Genomic DNA, 19,032 nt, shown 5'->3' with positions numbered 1-19,032 from the left:
TCAGGCTCTAGGACAGACAGAAGATAGACCTGGTCCTGTTTCAGAACCAATCACTCAGCAGAGACAAAGGAGAGGCAGAGGCCTGAGAGGGGACAGGACTAAGAGACAGCCTGGCAGTATTAAAGTCGGGGACATGGAAGAGTCTATATAAGCTACGAATCATTTAACCATGCTTTATGGAGCAGTGGGCACAATGGCACATGCGGTTAGATACAACTGTTTTGAGGATGCTGAGAAGACAGGAACTTGACACAGTTAAGAAGGAAAGAGAAAATGAAATGGGTAATCCACGATCTTATAGGACTTTGGTGGGGCGAAGGTGAAGAAATTAGGAACACACAGGTCAAAAACACAGTGTGCCTCAACAGAAATCAATTTGTGGTCCAGGTCTCTCTTTTATATCAACTTCGAAGTACTACGGGCCAGGAGGGTTCCCAGGAGAGTTCCAGCCTCATTTATGCCCTGAAGCCAGCCCCTCCCACAGCCCTGAGCTCCTAAGGCTAGCTCTGGGTTCAGTCTGCACATGGGTCCACACCCTCCTTGTGTCTGGGAGGTGTGGGGGCTCAGCCCTTAGGTCCAGTCTGCACATGGGTCCGCACCCTCCTCGTGTCTGGGAGGGGGGTGCATTCAGCCCTCGGGTCCAGTGGGCGGAGCAGCGGGAGCAGGCGGGCCAGGGTCCTCCAGTTGCACGTCGTGCAGGTGCACCGTGGGGGTGGTGGGGTCTTTGCCCACGCCTTGGTTGGGGTCAGCCTGGTCAGGGTGGTGCCTGCGCACGTGCTTGACCACCTGGAATTTCTGCTTGGCCTTGTAGCTGCAGAGGCGGCAGAAGAAGGGATGGCGGTCGGTGTGGGTGAGGGCGTGATGGCGCAAGCCGGCAGCCCAGCGGAAAGCCCGGTGGCACACATTGCACACGTAGGGCTTGGCTTCGCTGTGTTTGCGCAGGTGGGTGCGCAGCAGGAAGCGTGTCTTGAAGGCTTTGCCGCACTGCTCACACATGAAGGCCCGAGCTTCCCGGTGCCGTGTCTCCTGGTGCACGCGCAGTGCGTCGGCCCGGTTGGTGCAGTACTCACACTCGGGACACTGGTATGGCTTCAGTCCTGTGGGATGGGGGAAGGACAGGGAACAGGTCGCCACTGAAAGAGGTGGAACAAGGATTCGTGGACCAGAAGTGCCACTGTGATCCTGGGACATAAGGAACGCAGCCAGCCAGCTGACTAAGGACCGTGTCTCTGGAATGCTCCGATCCTGTCTGATGTGCTGCCCTTCTTCCTCCACAGAACCCCTTGTAGACAGTGGGTGCTCAATGGATGCTGGTAACTAACTGGACCCCTAAGTAGCCATCTGACAGCAATAAAGACTCAAATATGCTAAGTTTTCTACAAGTGGAATTCCAACCCCATTTTGGTCCTGGAGTACTCATGGAACTGGGAATCTGTTTAAATACAGTTCCTTGTTCAACTCAGGAAGTAAAAGAAAATACTTAAGAGGGAAGACGTAGAGGTAAAAAGTAGTGCCATCCATAGAGGCAGAGGGTCTTGAAATGCACCTGGTTAATTCCCTTATAGGGTGGGCCATATGCAGTGATCAAGACACACCATCATTAACCGTTCTGAGAACCTGTGGTCCATGGACTCTACTCAGGAGGGAAAAAAAGGACAAGTTAAAACAGGCGAGCCCTCTACTTTTCGCCTCCTCACTCACAATAGTTCCATCCTGTCTCCACAGGAACCAGATAGATCTGGTTCCTCATGCTCGAGTTGGGGGTTCTCAACAGGAAAGGGGTGACCTTGTGCCAAAATCCCCTGAGAAGGTTTTGCAAAGTACACATGCCCAGACCCCCAGGTTCACCTCTCCTGATTCTCATAGGCTTTCAGTGGGTTGGAAAGTTATTCTGGCCTTTTAGTTGACCCACTACCCCTGATGTGAAAACTGATATGCATCCCAAATCTGCATAAGGACATACACCACACTCAGGGAGGCTGGGTGTGCCACGGCACAGGGGAGCCCCTCGGGCCTGTGGAAACCACGCAGACTCACCTGTGTGCTTGGTCATGTGGTACTTGAGCTGGTTGACCCACTTGCACTTGTAGCCACAGTCAGGGCATAGATACTTCCGTTCCTCCTTGTGGATCCGCATATGGTACTGGAGGAGAGAAGAGCAGAGAGCACCCAGAGAACATGTGCCTAATGGGTACTCACTGGACATGGAAATAGGGCAAGCAGGCAGAGAAATTGCTGGCAGATAATCCTGTTCCCTGCACCAAGCTGACCCATCCCACCCCCCACCCCCAACTGCCAATCAGATCCCCTCGGCCAGTCACTCGGACACCACCCTGATCCATTTGGCCAACCTCAGGTATACCTCATCTCAGCTGTGCCATTCATTTAGCTGTGTCTTTGGGCAACCTAACCCCTAATTCTCAGTTTATTAAAAATGGGAAACAGTAAAAGTATATTTCATATTTTCATAAGGATTAAAATTAATGCCCAACATACAGTGTAAGTGCTCAAAAAATGTTAGCTATTATTATCTAGATTATCTACAATGCCTTTATCACATGCCAAGCATATATTATGGAATTCTATCTTTTTCGGCTACGAGGCATGGGGGATCTTAGTTCCCTGACCAGGGATTGAATCCACGCCCCCTGCACTGGGAGCACGGAGTCTTAACCACTGGACCACCAGGAAGTCCTGGAATTCTACCTTTGTAACAACCCTATGCAGTATTATCCCCTTTTCTCAGAGATGAGCGACCTGAGGCTTGGAGAAGTTAAGGGACTTGACCCAAGTCACAGAGCTAACACATGGAAGAGTCAGGCTTAGAGAACCCATGGGGCTTTCACTCGGCAGCCCGCCTTCCTTCCGTTTCCGGATCCCATGGCCCCTGACCTTACCTTGAGGCGGGAGGGGTCCGCGCACGCATAGGGACAGAGGTGACAGCGGTAGGGCTTTTCCCCGGTGTGGATACGGCTGTGCCAGGTGATCTTCTGCCGGTTCTTGGTGCTGTAGGCACAGTCCGTGCACTTGTAGAGCCGGGTGCCCCCGTGCCCTTTCACGTGGTGATCGAGCACCAGCTGGTGGCGGCAGGCAAAGTCACAGAAGGGGCAGCGCAGAGGGGGCTGACCGGAGTCCCCCTCCCCGGCCGAGGCTGCCGCTGCCTCGGAAGTCTCGTGCTGCTCCAAGTAGTGCTTCACCAGGCCCACCCGCTCCCGGGCAGCAAAGTCACAGAGCTGGCAGCGGTGGCTGAAATGCTGCTGCCTCCGGTGCTCGTCCAGTGCCGGCCGGCTGGGGAAGGCCTCCTGGCAGGCCCCACACTCCAGCCGGGGATGCTGCTTCCGGGTGTGCCCCCGCAGGCTGGCGGGGCTGGCGCACAGCAGCCCGCAGCGGGTGCAGTGCAGGGGACCCTCGGCGGCCTCCGCTGGAGAGCCGGGGGCAGGCAGCGAGGGCTCCGGGTGCCGGCGCAGCGCGTGCTGCTTGAGTGCCGTCTCAGAGCTGAACTGGGCCTCGCACCGAGTGCAGGCAAAAGCTGGGGAGCCCTGGTGACAGCTGTTGACGTGGCGGGTGATGTCATGGCGGAGGTAGCCGCTGTAGTCACAGAGGGGACAGAAGTGGGTCGGCGTTTTGTCGTGCACCCTCAGCCGGTGCAGGCGCAGTTTGGAGTTGGTACCGAACGTCTGAGGGCAGGAGTTGCAGCGGATGCGGCCAACCCCTGTGTGTCGGGACTGGTGGGCCTCGAGCCGGTACCGTCGGGTGGTGGAGAAGTCGCAGAAGGGGCACTGATGTGGCTTCACCCCCTCGTGCTTCAGCCGTCGGTGCTGCTGCAGGCACCGGCTCTGCTTACAGGTGAAGCCGCAGTCCCCGCACTGCAGAGGGGGCCGGGGGCCTCGGGCTGGGGCCGGGGCAGCGGCGGGGTGCCGGCGCTTCTGGTGGAGCCTCAGGGCGGCAGCGGCGGGAGCAGTGAAGGGGCAGAGGCCGCAGCGCAGCTCTCCAGAGGGCTCCAGGGGGCAGCCCCGGGTCTGGTGAGTCCGCAGAGCCCGCTCCTGCTGGCAGCTAAAGGGACACGTGGGGCAAGAGAAGCGGGCCGCCTTCTGCTTTGGCAGCAGAGCCGGCTCCCCATCCCCCGGGCTGCGCTCTATACTCCCACTGCTCAGGGGTGCAGAATCCCCGCTGCTCAGCGGGGACAGGGCAGGCTGGGTCTGGACGGCCCCTCGCTTTCCTCCCCCGCGTCCACCCCGGCAGCCCTCAGCCACATGAGAGGTGATGGAGGAGAGGCGAGAGCAGAGGAACGCGCATGAGTTGCAGTGAAACTTGCCCTGCTCGAAGTGGAACTTCTCAGGGGCCTCTGAGGGCAAGGAGTCTCCCACAGGAGGGACTGTAGAACCAGGGAGCACGGCAAGAGGCTCGCCTATCTTCTCTGGCTCCCTAGAAGCCTCGGAAGGAGCATCTCTTGGGAGCACGATTTCTTCTTCTAATGGTGCAGCTGGGGGCTTCCCACCTTCTGCATCCTCTGAGGCCGCGGTGCCCGGGGGCAGAGGCTGCAGAGCGATGGGTGAATCTGGTCTGGACAAGCCCTTGTTCTTTCTGAGCATAACGGGGCACTTCTTCAGCAGGTGTGTGCTGAGGCCACGCTGCTGCTTAAAGCTAGCGCCGCACTCGGGGCAGAGCAGGGGCTCTCGGCGGCCCTGGCACCCAGCCCTGGAGTGCAGACTCAGGGCCTTCTCCCGGCGGGTGATGAATGGGCAGTGTGGGCAGCGGAAAGCTCTCCCCTCTGCCTGAATCACGACCATCTGGACTCGCCCTTCCAGCACCAATGCCTCTGCCTGCTCTTTGTCCTGCCTCCTTAGGGCCTTGAGTAATGACTCAGATTCAGGGAGCTGGGGCAGGGGTGCTGTCTCGGTGGGTATAGTTGCCTTGAAGGTTCCCTCCCAGCCATCTGGGGGCTCCTCTGAGGAAGGGGGATTGGTTGGGGGCTGAGAGACTGACTTTTCCAGAATGGGCTCTTCAGCACCTAAGTCGGAAGTTCCAGCACCCTCAAAGGTAGACAGCTCTGTCAAAGTTCCCTCTGGTCCTTCCAGGCTCAGGGGCCCAGAGGGGTCCAGGGGCCTGAACTCCACAGGAGCTGTTTCCATGACCTCCTCAAGGGGCGGGTCAGCCACAGGTCCCAGCTCGACTCCCAGGGCCTCGAGGTGTAGTGTGCAGCCGCCCTCGTCTACCTCCGCTGGACTGGGGCTGCCAACCAGGTCGTCCCCCTGGGGAACCTCGCTGCTGTCCTGTTTCCCAGCACTGCCCTCCTCGCTGGTCTCTGGCAGGGCTTGGATCAGGGTGGGGTCCATCACAGCCCCTGGGTCGTGGTCTGGCCCCTCAGGCTGGGCAGACAGTTGACTTGCAGGCTCTGAGTCTGGTGAGGGTGTTGGGCACTGCCTGGCCCCTTCTGGCTCCTGGCTGGCACAGCGGAGCTGCCAGACCTGGTCGCCGGGCACGTAGCCATGGGCCTTGCGCTTGTGGAAGAAGAGCGTGGTGTTGCTGAAGGTGCGGTAGTCACAGAGGGCGCAGCGGAACTCGCGCAGGCGGGTGTGCTTGCAGTTCTCGTGGCTCAGCAGCGCCTGCTTGTGGCGGCTCTGGTAGCTGCAGTAGCGGCAGGGGTAGAGCGGCGCCGGCGTACCGGGGTGGTGCTGGGAAGCCATGTGCTTCTGCAGCTCGTACTTCCGCTTGCAGGCGAAGGCGCACACCTCACACATCAGGGACTTGCCCTGGTGCCGCAGCTTGTGGCTGCTCAGCTGATCAGCCCGGTGGCAGCGATAGGAGCACTGGTTGCACTGGTATCTGGCAAAGAGAGAAAGGTCACAATTATTAGCCACTACCAGTCACTCATAAATTCATACCATGGGCCACGTTCCACACTCACTTGTACATGTGTCATCTGATTTATTTAAAACATTTTCTTAAAAGTCTTTATTAAATGTGCTACAATATTGCTTCTGTTTTATGTTTTGGTTTTTTGGCCGCGAGGCATGTGGGATCTTGGTTCCCCAACTAGGGATCGAACCCGTACCTGGTGCATTGGAAGGCAAAGTCTTGACCACTGCACTGCCGGGGAAGTCCCTCGTCGTCTAACTGAATCGTCTTTTCTGCTACCCTATGAACTAGGTATCTCCATTTTATCAGAGAGGAGACTAAGGCACAGAAGTTAATAACTTGCCTCAAGTTACAAAGGAAGTGAAGGGCAGAGACAGTCTAGCTTCAGGGCTTGTGTTCCAACTCTTAATCTATGTTTCTTCCTAAAGGGAAGATATCATGAGTCGGCAAACTTCTGCAGACTTCCAGGGTGCTGACATGGCTACAGACCCTCGGGCAGGTTTCTGCACCGAGTGCCCACTCTCCACAGAGGCGTGAAAGCTAAGGACAGACCCCCTAGCCAGCTGTATCCACGGGTCAGAGGGGAACTTGCTGGGATGTGGAAGTGCCAGGATCGGGGTCACAAGCATAGCCCATCGACGTCACCAGGACTGGGCTCAGAGCTCAAATGTCACCTCAGTCTCCGGGCCTCCCCTCTGGGTCTGCACTCCCTTCCCTGAGCCCAGAGGGGGCTCACTGTGCGGCCTGGGCCACAGGCAGAGGTCAGCTGGAGGCAGTGGACCGGCGGTGACAGGAGCGGAGGGGTGAGGAGGAGTCTCTCACGGGGCTGGGAGCTGGCTGCGGCCAGCTTAACCCCAGGTCGCGGGGCGAGGGAGGGCGCGCGTGCGCTCACACCTGAGGTCGCCCGCGTGCTTGCGCATGTGCACGCTGAGGTAGTGCTTCCACTTGGTGACGTAGCCGCACTCGGTGCACATGTAGTCCTTGCTGCTGGAGTGGGTCAGCATGTGCTTGGACAGGTAGCTCACGTCGCGGCAAGTGAAGTCGCACAGCTCACACTTGTGGGGCTTCTCACCTGTGGGTGGGGTGAGCGGGGAGAGGACACGGGTCAGACGTGGAGCCCCTGAGGGATGCCCTGATGGCCAGCAGGAGCGGAAGCTGAGGTGCTGGGGGCAGAGTCAGCGCTGCCCCAGGGCCCTCTTGGATGACCACGCCTCCACCCCGACACCACGGGAGATGGACGGAAACGAAGACCCAGCTTTTCTCAAAGTCAGTTCTAGATGTGTTATACGGCTTACTGGCACTGATGGCCAACTGCTCCACTTAGCCCAATCCACTTAGTTCTGTGGAAGAGGAGGAGGGAGAAATTAGGCAATACGACATAGTGGTTACCAGCTCTGACTCTGGAGTCCGACACAGTCATAAAGATATTAATAGCTGACATTTACACAGTGCTATGTGCCAGGCGCCTTTCTGAGCACTTTATAAAAATGCCTCCCCTTACTGAATCCTCACAACAGCCCTGCGAGGCAGGTGTTCTGATTACCCCATTTTACAGAGGAAGAAGCTGAGGAACAGAGAAACCAGAGCTATTATGCAGTGGCTGAAAGTCCAGTTTACTACTCTGTGGCCTTGGGCAGGTAATTTATCCCCTCTAAGTCTCAAGTTTCCTGGTTTCCAAAAAGGTGAGGGGTGGGAACACAAAAATACTGACCTCACATAGTAGACATGAAGTTTAAATAAGATGCCCCAGAGGACTCAAGGACGAGCTGTCCCTGTAAATTGGTCAAGACCTGGCACTGGCTGGTAAGGCTAGGGCCATATTCCTTTAAAGACCTTTCCTGGAGGCCCCTGCCACCCACTCAGCTCCTCCCCTGACGGTGAAAGAAAAGCACCCAGCTGGCTCTGGTTCTAGTACCAGCTGTGGGATCCTGAAACAGGCCATTTAAATGTTCAGGGTCTCTCATCTTTACCTGCCTTCCTCACAAGATTGTTATGAATAATAAATACGAAAGAACTCCATAAACTGTAAAGTGCTATACAAACATACCTCAGAGACACTGTGGGCTCAGTTCCAGACCATTGCAGTAAAGCACGTACTGCAACAAGGTGAGTCACACAAATTTCATGGTTTCCCAGTACACATAAAAACGTTATGTTCACATGCTGCAGTGCAGCCTATCAAGTGTGTAACAGCATTCTAACAAAACAATGTGAAGGCTTTGATTAAAAAATACTGCTAAAAAATGCTAACCATCACCTGACAATGCAGGGTTGCCACAAAACTTCAGTTTATAAAAAACACAGCATCTGCTAAGAATGATAAAGTGAAGTACAATAAAAGAAAATACGCCTATATTGATGTGAGGTTTTAGGAAAGCCCCCCCCCCCAATGAGATTTTGTGACTAAAGCCTGTATAGAAATGAACTGTTTAATGGGAAAAACAATGGCTTTGCTATAAGTTGCCTAAAAACTGCCCTCCCAAATTAATGAAACTTTAATGCTTACAAAGAGATCACAAATGGGCAGATGCTGTATAGCCAGGGAGCCTGATTTGGTTTTCACTCAAAGTATCAGTAATGCTAATAACCAATTAAAGAGTCTGAGTTGAAAAACCTGCAACTTTCAGGCCATGAGACGTGATCATGTTTCAGCGTCATGGCTGCCAAGGCTATAACATATAAGGATGGCTCAGTCCCCTTAGCCCCATCTCTCACAGCACATCACAGGACTTGAATTACAAAGGCAGGCATCTGTCCTGGTTTGGGCTTCTTTGCTTTAACAGGCTGGGTAAACATGCCTGACTGCTGCTGCTACTGCTGCTGCTAAGTCATTTCAGTCGTGTCCGACTCTGCAACCCCATCCCTGGGATTCTCCAGGCAAGAACACTGGAGTGGGTTGCCATTTCCTTCTCCAATGCATAAAAGTGAAAATTGAAAGTGAAGTCGCTCAACCATGTCCGACTCTTCTCGACCCCATGGAATGCAGCCTACCAGGCTCCTCCGTCCACGGGATTTTCCAGGCAAGAGTACTGGAGTGGGGTGGCATTGCCTTCTCCCAAACATGCCTGACTAGGGGTGGGCAAAACCCACCAGGGCATTAAAGGTGAGGCACAAGAGCACAGGGTCTGGGTCAGAGGAGAGTGAAAGTCAAGTTGCACAGTTGTGTCCAACTCTTTGTGACCCCGTGGATTGTAGCCTACCAGACTCCTCTGGCCATGGAATTTTCCATGCAAGAGTACTAGAGTGGGTTGCCATTCCCTTCCCCAGGGGATCTTCCTGACCAGGGATCAAATCCAGGTCTCCCGCATTGCAGGTAGATGCTTTACTGTCTGAGCCACCAGGGAAACCCCTGGGTCAGAGGGCCTGGATTCAAATCTCAGCCTAACCACTTTCTGAGCTGATAGACATTCAGCTTAAGGCTTATTTGTGGACTTCAGATGCTAGATTTACCTCATGAGTCCTATGCAATGTATGCAAAACCCCACCATGTGCCCGGCACACACGGAAAACTCCCGTTTGCTGCCATCATCACCGTCATCGCCCCCACGACACGGAGCGAGGAAAGGGTGGAAGCCATCTCACCGGTGTGCAGCAGCATGTGGCGGATGAGTACCCTCTTGTGGGCGGTGGCAAAGCTGCACTCGGGGCACTGGTGGATCTTCTCGTGAGCGTGCATCTTGCCCACGTGGTCCTGGTAGGCCACCGGGTTGAAGGTGGCAAAGGGGCAGAAGGTGCAGCGCAGCTCTTCACTGCCGGGGTGGCCCTGCTTCTTGTGTTTGCGGAACAGGTGCTTGTTGGAGCAGGCGAAGTCACAGTGGGGGCAGTGGAAGGCATAGTGGCTCTTATGGTGGGCCTCCATTGCTTCTGCTGTGGCGAAGAGCATGGGGCATGAGTGGTGGCGGCACTCCACGGCCCGCACCCCATGGGTCTCCTTCAGGTGCTTCACGAAGGCCTTGCGGTCGGGTGCCGTGTGGCTGCAGCCCTCCTGGAAGCAGCGGAGGGGCAGTGGCTCAGCCGCGGCAGCCGCGGTGTGGCTCTTGAGGTGCTCCTTCAGGGCCTGGCTGAGGCGGAACTCCTCCCGGCAGACGGGACAGGCGTAGGTGTCCGAGTAGAAGTTGGAGATGTCCTCGTGCATGCTGGCCATGTGGCGGTTGAGGGCATTCCTCTCTACAGCGCTGTAATGGCACAGCGGGCAGCGGTGGGCCTTCTGGCCCAGCTCCCGCAGCAGGTGGGTCTTGAGCTTGCTCTTACTGGTGAAGAACTTCTGGCAGTTGGGGCACTGGAGACTGGGGTCTGGGAAGTGGAGGTGGAGGTGCTCCACCAGGTGAGTTCGCTTCTTGAAGCAGCGCTTGCATTCTGGACACATGTGGGTCTTGAAGAGGGACTCGGTGCCAGAAGCCACAGTGCCTGGGAGAGGGAAAAAGGCGGGGAGGGTTGACAGTGAGATTCTTCGGTAGGCCAGGGACTGACCGGATGTTGGGAGAACCACAGTTTGCCCAGACAAAACATGCATGCCTGCATGGCCTCGCTCCTTTCTCTCCGGGAAACCAAACAGGAGTATTTCAAACTCTGCAGGCTCAAAGAAGAGATAAGACATTCAAGTATTTAGAGAAAGAAAATCACAAGGACTTCTCAGATCATGGTGTGGCCTGTAAGAAGTGCTTCACCCAGCCACCCTCTATCCCTGAGCCTCTATCCAGAAAAGCTCAAAAGAACAATCTTGATGGAACATTCTTGTTCCTCCTGCCCTCCATGGGGGCAGGTAGATGAATCAGGAGTGCTGGTTGGAAGGAGAGGGACCTCACAGGGATTGAGCAGAGGGAAGACAAGGTAAAGTACTCCTACATCTGAATACTCCAGTCAGAGAGCTGGTAATAAATATACTCAGATCCTTCCTGGTCATTTGTTGGTAAATATACTCCCTGTGGGATGGGCTTCAGATGCTGTTCTACTCAGATGGAAAACCGGGAATGCAAGGGTTCAGAAATGCAGTCCTAGGGGGCTCCATGTCATACAAGACAGGCTGCCAGAGGATAACCTCTGGCATCTTCATACTATGAATATCACCCTCTCTCTCCCCACAGAAGAGTCTTCTGCCTGAGGAAAGCCAGTGCCGAGAGAAAATGCTATTTACTTTTCCCCTGCATCACCAGGGTCTTCCCAGGTGGCACCAGCGGTAAAGAACCCGCCTGTCAATGCAGGTAGACAAAGAACCTGTCTATCAATGCAGGTAGATGTAAGAAGCACAGGTTCAATCCCTGGGTTGGGAAGATCGCCTAGAGGAGGGCACGGCAACCCACTCCAGTATTCCTGTCTGGAAAATCCCATGGACAGAGGACCCTGGAAGGCTAGAGGGTTGCACAGAGTCAGACTGAAGTGACTTAGTCCACATGCATTGTGTCACCAGGGACTGTGCCCATCTATCACTTCCCCACTAGTTGTGTCGAAGAAGAATGTTAGAAATGGAAGGATGTGAACCAAAACTCAGAAAACCAAACCCCTGAGCCTCAATGCCAGGCCCCCCACCCCCATCTGTTCCTCCCCACCAAGAGGTTCAAGCCCATCATGTCATTACCTTCCAGCTCCAGGGCTTTCTGGGAGCTCTTCAGGCTACCACACTCCTCCATATCCTCTTCCGCTGACTCCTGCCCAGGTAAGGGTGCTCCTGTCTCCTCTGAAGGCTCTCCTGTTCCTGGAGGCACTTTGGAAGCTGTAGGTATAAAGAACTTGATGACTAGAGAAGCCAGTACAGCACTGAGTGCTCGAATTTCCCTCTTACTGACTGGGAAGAATCACCTCTCACCGTGTAGCATAAGAAAATCCTGGGTTCTAAGCACATACATTTATTTCCACGGGGACAGAAAGACCAGGAGCTAAGCTGTTAGTAATGCTCCAGTCTAAAGTAAATCAAGGGCTTCACTAGCGGCTCAGACAGTAAAGAATCCATCTGCAATGTACGAGACCTGGGTTCGATCCCTGGGGTGGGAAGATCCGCTGGAGAAGGGAATGGCTACCCACTCTAGTATACTGGCCTGGAGAATCCCATGGACAGAGTAGCCTGCCAGGCTATAGTCCATGGGGTTGCAAAGAGTTGGACATGACTGAATGACTTTCACAAAGTAAATCAAACCTCGGATAACACCAAACTCAGACCCCTTGAAGGTAAGAGCTTTGAGGTCACTGGAGTGGGGAGAGGGGCACAGAGGTAGAGGACAGACTAGACGGTACTTCCTTGACTCAGGTCCCCAGGGCCAACAGTTGGTGGCTCAGTGCGGGTGAACATCCCTGAGCTAAACATCTACTGCAAAATCCAACTCAGCAATTCAGGGACACACCCTGCGCTCCTAAACCCATTCCTTCTGTGTCTCATTAGAGGCAGCTGTCATGGTAAGGCCAAGATGTATGACTTTTTCATTCCAGGAAAGAAGAATCTTCTGTTTGTACCACAGCACAAATCAGTGTTAGCAAGGCAAATTCTCTCATCAGAACCCTGGCCCCACTGGTTTGATTTCTCTACTTCCTCCTGCTCCTCTACTTACCTCATGCTCTCTTTTTGAGACCACCAGGAATAAGAATCACTGAAGCACCACCTCATTGAAGGTTTCTTTTTAAAATAACCCCAGCTTCTCCTGCCTAATTCCACTTGCTCTAACAGGAGTCTACAGGCATTCCACCAGTGGCTACAGCCACTGACGGGCAGAGCAATTTAGCTTCCACCCTCAGAAAGTTCTGAGATGGATCAGAAGAGATGCTGGTTAAATCATTTCAGTGTAGCCTAAGCTAATCTTCATTCATTGCCTGGTCCAGGATGTCTAGATGCCTTCCCACATCAGTCAGTAATTCTGACCTCCTGAGCCACTACTCTGGATTCTCTTAAATTCATGCATACATTCATGGCATCTGTAACAACTACCTCTTCTACAGACTGACTGCAGCTGTGTTCCAGGCAGGGGAGTGCCTGGAACAGTCAGGGGACTGCTAGGCCCTTGACCCCATACCTGGCAGCAGCTCCTGGGATGGAAGACCTGTTACAGCAGACGGTTCTCGCTGCATCCTGGCCCCGTGACTCCGCTGATGCTGCCGGAAGAGTTTGACGTTGGAGCCCACGAAGCTGCAGCGGTTGCAGTGGAAAGGGTAATGGGCCTGCCGGTGCAGCTCCATGCCCTGCTGGCTCCCAAAGAGCAGGGGGCAGCCCCGGAAGGAACAGGGCACCGGAAGCGCTCTGTGGGTCTGCCTCAGGTGCTGCTGGAGCCCCGTGCGCTCTTGAGTGGAGAACACACAGCCAGACTCTGGGCAGGAGAAGGTGTCGGGGGTGCCCCGGTGCATCTTGAAGTGGCTCTTCAGGGCCTGGGGTTGGGCAAACTCTTGTCTACACACAGGGCATTGCAGGGGGCTATCTGGTGGGCTCTGGCCCTGCAGAGGGCCGGGGAGAGTGAGGTTGCTTGGGGGCAGCTCTACAGAGCAGGGTGGGGTAGGGAGGCCCTGCACGGGCTGAATAAGGGTCTCAGTGCACTGGTGCAGGGCCAGCAGAGTGGGCTCTGCGAAGCTCTGCTCACAGCGCTCACAGAAGTACACCTCCACCACTTTTACCAGGACACCTGTAGGCAGAGGACCGACAGAGAAAGGCACAGAATCAGACAGAATGAGACTCAGAGGAGTTAGTTACCAGCAGAAAATATAAGTGGACCTTTTCATGTCTGTGGAATGGAGGTGGACTTAAGTCTGATTCAACACCTGACTGTAAGCCCCTAAGGTCAAGGATGGTCTATCTTACATGATACTCAGCACAAAGTAGGCATTTCATAAATATTTGTGAAGTGAAAGTAACAAGCATTAACCAAATCCAAAAAGCATTAAGAAAAGGTGATACATTTTGCCCAAATAAAAAATTAGAAACTCTCACAAGAAGAAAATGACAATCTGGGGATAACCTCTGTGACATACATGACGCTATATATGTTTACTTTTATATTCTATGAAAAGACTTTCAAATGCACAGTGACTCATAAAATGGAGGACATCCTTTCTGAAATGAGCCAAGTCACATTCATAGTAATTGCTGCCATTTCTTAAGTAATGGCAGGACCTTGACAAAGAAAGGCTTAGGGATCACTTTCACTTGGTCCTCCAACTGCCCTGTGAGAAGAGGGACCTAGGATTCTGCAAGGTTAAGGCCACCATGCTTGTTAATGGTGGAGTCCAGGTTTGTCCTGCATTCTGGTGGTCTTTTTTCTCTTTATATTTTTCTTTGTTTAAATAAAAATTCAGAGCAACAGCATATCTATATAAGAATATCCTCCTCCCAGCCTCACACACACAATTTGGTCTATATCCTTTCAGGCCTCATGGGGTCACATTTTCATAATTTGTTTTTTCTTTTTTCTACTTGCTATATATCAAAGATAATTTTATCTAAAAGTAGTACATTTAGATCTAGCTCATATTTTTTTTGTCCAGTTCACGATACTTCAGAGCATGGATAAAGCAAAATAAAATCACTCTTACTGATGGATATCTGGGTTGTTTCCAAACACTTATAGAAAGCTGCCCCACACATCCTTATTCCTGTATCTTTGTGTGTGTATTGGACACATTCTATAGAACAGATTCCTAGAAGTGGAATTACTGGGTCAAAGTACACTCATTTAAATTTTGTTATGTGGATAAATTAACCTTCAAAAGATCACACTAATTTATACTCTCCATAAAATATAAGATAGTGTCTGCTTCCCATAGCCTCACCAACACTAGTTTTATTTAAAAAAAAATGCTTAATTTTTGCCCAAGTGTTGCAAAACAGAAGTGGCATCTCATAGGTATTTTTAACTGGAATTTGTCTGTTAGTGAGATTATGGTTAGTGACTATTTTTTTTTTTTTTAGTGAATTGCATGTAGGTTTCTTTTTCCCTCTTTAAAAAAAAAAACAAACTGTTTCTTTTTCTTATTGTAAAGCTCTTTGAATTTTAAAGATATTAACTCTTCTTATATACTGCAAATGTCTTTCTAGGTTCCTTCTCAATTTATTTACTATTTATTTCACCACATTAAAGTTTAGAAATATTATATGATCAAACTACCTTATCTTTCCCAGTATTCTTTGCACACTGCCAAGGAAAATTGGTACAATTGTAGCTGGAAGATGACAGTTAAAAAACAGGGAAGCTACCCAAAAATAGGAAGTTGTAGGAAGAATAACAGGGAGAATCTTTCTTCTAACATAAATATAAATTGTTCAACTCCCAGTCATAACGCATGCCTTGGGTGAGTTAAATATGTTATCCACAAGATATCAGAGCAGGGAAATAGCAGATTACCTCTAGGAAGCCCTGCCAAGCCCTGGGTGGTGCAGAGAGGCTGGGCCTTTTGCCTAAACCCTGGCTACAGTCCCTGGGTGGGAGGGTCAATGTGGAGAAAAGAATTCCTGAAGACTATAGCAGTAAGAATTGGGCAGAGATGTCAGAAAGGTCTACCCTCCTGGATTACCGCCTAGCAGACATGAAGCCCTCTCAGGGATAGACTGCCAAAAGCTTGGTACAAGTTGTGCACCAATCAACTTTCCAGCCTCCAATCAACATTCACCAACTGCAAATCAAATTACAACATCTCTAAGTATAAAAATAGGATGCTACCTTGTGTCTTCATCTTGTTTATAGACAAGGATCAAAAATAGCACAGACAAAAAACAGGCTGGCTTATCCTACTGCCCTGCTAGCAGCTGTGTTTATACCTGGAGTCTCTCCAGGAGCACCTGGGGACAGATTTCCAGCTACTGCTTCCACAATGATTTCCATGTTCCCTGTGTCCTCTTCAGTGGCTGTGGTTTCTACCAACAGGCAGCCTGGGTCAGGAGGCAAAGGTGGAGGGTTCCCAGAAGGACAGGGGCTCTGGATAGGCTCTAGGATTCCATGGTTAGAGAGAGGTGGGGGGATCAGCAGTAGCTCAGGGCACAGTCCATCCATCTCCCCAGTGCTGTTGGCTGGCTGTGAGTCCAACACGGTGTCTGTCATCACCACCAGTTTCTGTGCTGTGGCTTCTTATATGCTGATAAACCAACCAGAAGAAAAATCAAACAACATATAATTAGACCTCTCACTTTCTTCCCACTTGGTGTGGGTGCACAGTCCAGTGCCTGCCCCAATTAGGCATCTCCTTGCATGGCAGCATGCCATACCTAATTAACATAGACATTTTCTTTTTAAGACAATGTTTACCTGGAGAAGGAAATGGCAACCCACTCCAGTATTCTTGCCTGGGAAATCTCATGGACAGAGGAGCTTGGGGGGCTACAGTCCAGGGCATCACAGAGTTGGACACAACTTAGCAACTAAACAACAGCAGCAACACACAATCAGGTAGATTGTGATTTGGGGAAATATCTCTTGATAGAAATGTGGCATAAAATGGAAAGTGAAGTGACCTAGCAATATGGAATACAGAGTTTTGTAAGAAATTAAAATTTGTATATAGGATAATAGTTGCAAATATTCAAACAATAAAGTTCACAGCTAAAGGAGAAAAAAAGAAGACAATGTTTAAAACAAAAAGCATAAAAATGATAATAGGGGTGAATATAGGAAAGAGACAAGAAGTTGTGACCCATATACTAAAGACTGTTTCTTGAAGCTAAGTGAAATTTGTCATATCAGTAAGCAATCTGGATCTCAGTTCTCTTATCTGCAACAAAATTGGGTGGGGCCAAGCTATCAGGGCTTCCCTGATTCAGCTGGTAAAGACTCCACCTGCAATGTAGGACACCCAGTTCAATTCTTGGGTTGGGAAGATGTGCCGGAGAAGGGATAGGCTATCCACTTCAGTATTCTTGGGCTTGCCTTGTGGCTCAGCTGGTAAAGAATCCACCTGCCACGTGGGAGACCTGGGTTTGATCCCTGGGTTGGAATTATCCCCTGGAGAAGGGAAAGGCTACCCACTCCAGTATTCTGGCCTGGAGAATTCCATGGACTGTATGGTCTGTGGGGTTGCAAAGAGTTGGTCACAACTGAGCGACTTTCACTTTCAAGGGATCTCAGAAGTCCCTTCCCCTCTTAACATATTAGGATCTCACTATTTCTTAGCTCAAAGCCCTTCCTTCATGATCTGGCCCTGCTGCCCTCTCTAGATTCATCTCCCACCTCTCTCTGCAGAAGATCTCTGAGCCAGTGATTCAACTTTTCATTGATTTGCCCTTTCCCAGACTCACCACATTCTCTTCTGCTTCTATATACTATACATCTCTCAGCTTGATGGGCCTTCTCCCCTTTGCCAGCTCTCTTGTCTGGCTTACCAGCTCCTAACTATCCTTTAAAAATCTGTACAAGGACTTCCCTGGTAGTCCAGTAGCTAAGACTTGTGCTCCCAATGCAGGGGTCCCTGGTAAGGGAACTAGATCCCACATACCACAACTAGGAGTTTGCATGCCACAAGTAAGATCAAAGATAACTCAGACTTGGAGCAGCCGAATAAATAAATGTCACTTTACCATGATGGCGTCCTGACACAGTTCATCGAAGTTCCTCTCTCTTGGGTCCTCATAGCACCTCGTACACAGCTCTATCAGAAACACGTCACACTGCACTATTTATTTGTCAGTCTCTCTCCCTAGACTTGGAGCTTTCTGAGTGGATTTTACTGAAGTTATCACTTCACTGAACATAAACCACAATGGCCTATGCAAGTCAGACAAGGGATTCTAATGAAGAACTGTGACGCAGTGGTAAAGAATCTGCCTGCCAATGCAAGAGACGCAAGGCTCACAGGTTTGATCCCTGCGTTGGGAAGATCCCCTGGAGTAGGAAATGGCAACCCATTCCAGTATGCTTGCCTGGGGAATTCCAAGCACAGAGGAGCCTGACGGGCCACAGTCCATGTGGTCACAAAGAGTTGGACACGACTGAGCACACACTCACACACAGTTAAGAACTGCAGACACGGAGATGCAAGGCTAGGCTTCTACTAAGATAACCAACCAGAGGTGCCTTATGTATAAAGTAACACATCTGGAGAAATTTCTCATTCATTGACTATGACCTAATATCGAACACTGGAACTCAACTCAGAAGTGAATGTCAACTAAATTGCATATCTTGTTATACATTGCTAAAATTAGTTTGCTCTGAGTATTAGGAATTAAGGATAATAGTATAAGTACTTCATGAAACTAAGCCATGAAGGTCAGGTGAGCGGCGCCTAGGGCTAGAAAATCATTTTGTAGGTGAGAGTTCTACAACTGAAAAGCCTCAGATTAGGGAAATTCAGAAGGTGTGAGGGCAGCGCACTTCCGCCCTCAGAGGGTTCTCTAGAAACCACCGACTCCACTTATCGCGGCTCTAAGCAATCTTCCAGCTCCGGTAAAAATTGCCTTAACAGGGAGCCAGGGAGGAGGGGGTGTCGTCTAGACTGAGAACCTTCAGCCGCTGGAAGGCGGAGTGAGGTGGGACACGGGTGGGCACAAGAGAATAAATGAGGTTATTTTCGGGGCAGCGGTACCGAGGAAGAGAAAGGCCACATTAAGGCAAAGGGAAGGCCTGGGGAAAGAGTGAGATCGGGTCTGGGGACCAAGGCACCCGATTTCCACTTGCCTGTGGGCTCTACTCACCGCGTGGCCTTGGACAGATTGTAGTCCCCTCGCTTCCCGGGACGTCAGCTTTCCTGTTTGTAAAGTGGAGGCGATGACAGCGTCCACATCTTTGGGCGGGAGCGGGAATCACAATTGCCGGCAAACGGGAAAATCGTTTTGTAACCTGCAAGGCTAAGGAGGGAGCATCGTCATGCTTACTGTCCTAAGGAGAGGCAGCGGGTAATCGGGTGGGGTCCATAGCAATGACGCCGGGGGTGCTGATCTGATGCGCTGGGGCCTCGCTCGTCGCTGTAATGCCTTCTGCACTTCTCCCGAGCGTTCCCATCGCCCAGGCCTACCCCTCATCCTGCGGTTTGAGAAACTTTTGCCTCCGGCCTGCTCCGCCCGCTCACCCTATTAGTTCCCGCCCCGCAGCCTCCGGCTTACCTCCGGCCCTAGGCGGGCAGGAGCCTCATCTCTATGGTCGTCCAGCGGCTGGAGTGGCCTCCCGGGACTCTCTTTGTGCGACCGCCTCCGGCCCAGAAGCCTCTAGGACCGCGGCATATGGAGGCCTCTCTCTCTTTCTTTGTGAGGCTGGTGGAGTACTCTCTCTATGGTTC

General features: G+C 51.9%; 1 protein-coding gene across 2 annotated transcripts; it reads right to left on the bottom strand.

Moving 5' to 3' along the window:
* Positions 1–276: 276 nt before the first annotated feature.
* ZNF142 (zinc finger protein 142) lies at positions 277–18,962 on the bottom strand. 2 transcript variants are annotated; one of them, XM_065930558.1, is made up of 10 exons: positions 18,860–18,962; positions 18,452–18,604; positions 15,587–15,900; positions 12,858–13,457; positions 11,435–11,569; positions 9,442–10,266; positions 6,754–6,931; positions 2,898–5,826; positions 2,038–2,143; positions 277–1,097 (listed from the first exon to the last, which is right to left on the bottom strand). In XM_065930558.1, exons 3-10 carry the CDS (start codon positions 15,864–15,866, stop codon positions 628–630), a joined length of 5,523 nt encoding a protein of 1,840 aa, XP_065786630.1. In that variant the 5' UTR covers positions 15,867–15,900; positions 18,452–18,604; positions 18,860–18,962; the 3' UTR covers positions 277–627. The 2 variants fall into 2 exon arrangements, with proteins under 2 accessions (XP_065786630.1, XP_065786631.1); XM_065930559.1 differs by lacking the exons at positions 18,452–18,604; positions 18,860–18,962 and having other exon boundaries at positions 12,858–12,936; positions 15,587–15,722.
* Positions 18,963–19,032: the final 70 nt, after the last annotated feature.

The sequence above is a fragment of the Muntiacus reevesi genome, chromosome 3 (assembly GCF_963930625.1).
Source record: "Muntiacus reevesi chromosome 3, mMunRee1.1, whole genome shotgun sequence".
Taxonomy (NCBI): domain Eukaryota; kingdom Metazoa; phylum Chordata; class Mammalia; order Artiodactyla; family Cervidae; genus Muntiacus; species Muntiacus reevesi.
This window is presented reverse-complemented; position numbering and strand designations above follow the sequence as displayed.

Bases quoted from the DNA above. Each gene is read 5' to 3' on its own strand.
- ZNF142 (XM_065930558.1), bottom strand. From the start codon at position 15,866: ATGACAGACACCGTGTTGGACTCACAGCCAGCCAACAGCACTGGGGAG. The intron at 13,458-15,586 runs GTATAAACACAG...CTCTGCCTACAG, and splicing joins TGCTCCTGGAGAGACTCCAG to GTGTCCTGGTAAAAGTGGTG. The intron at 11,570-12,857 runs GTATGGGGTCAA...TTATACCTACAG, and splicing joins ATCCCAGGAGCTGCTGCCAG to CTTCCAAAGTGCCTCCAGGA.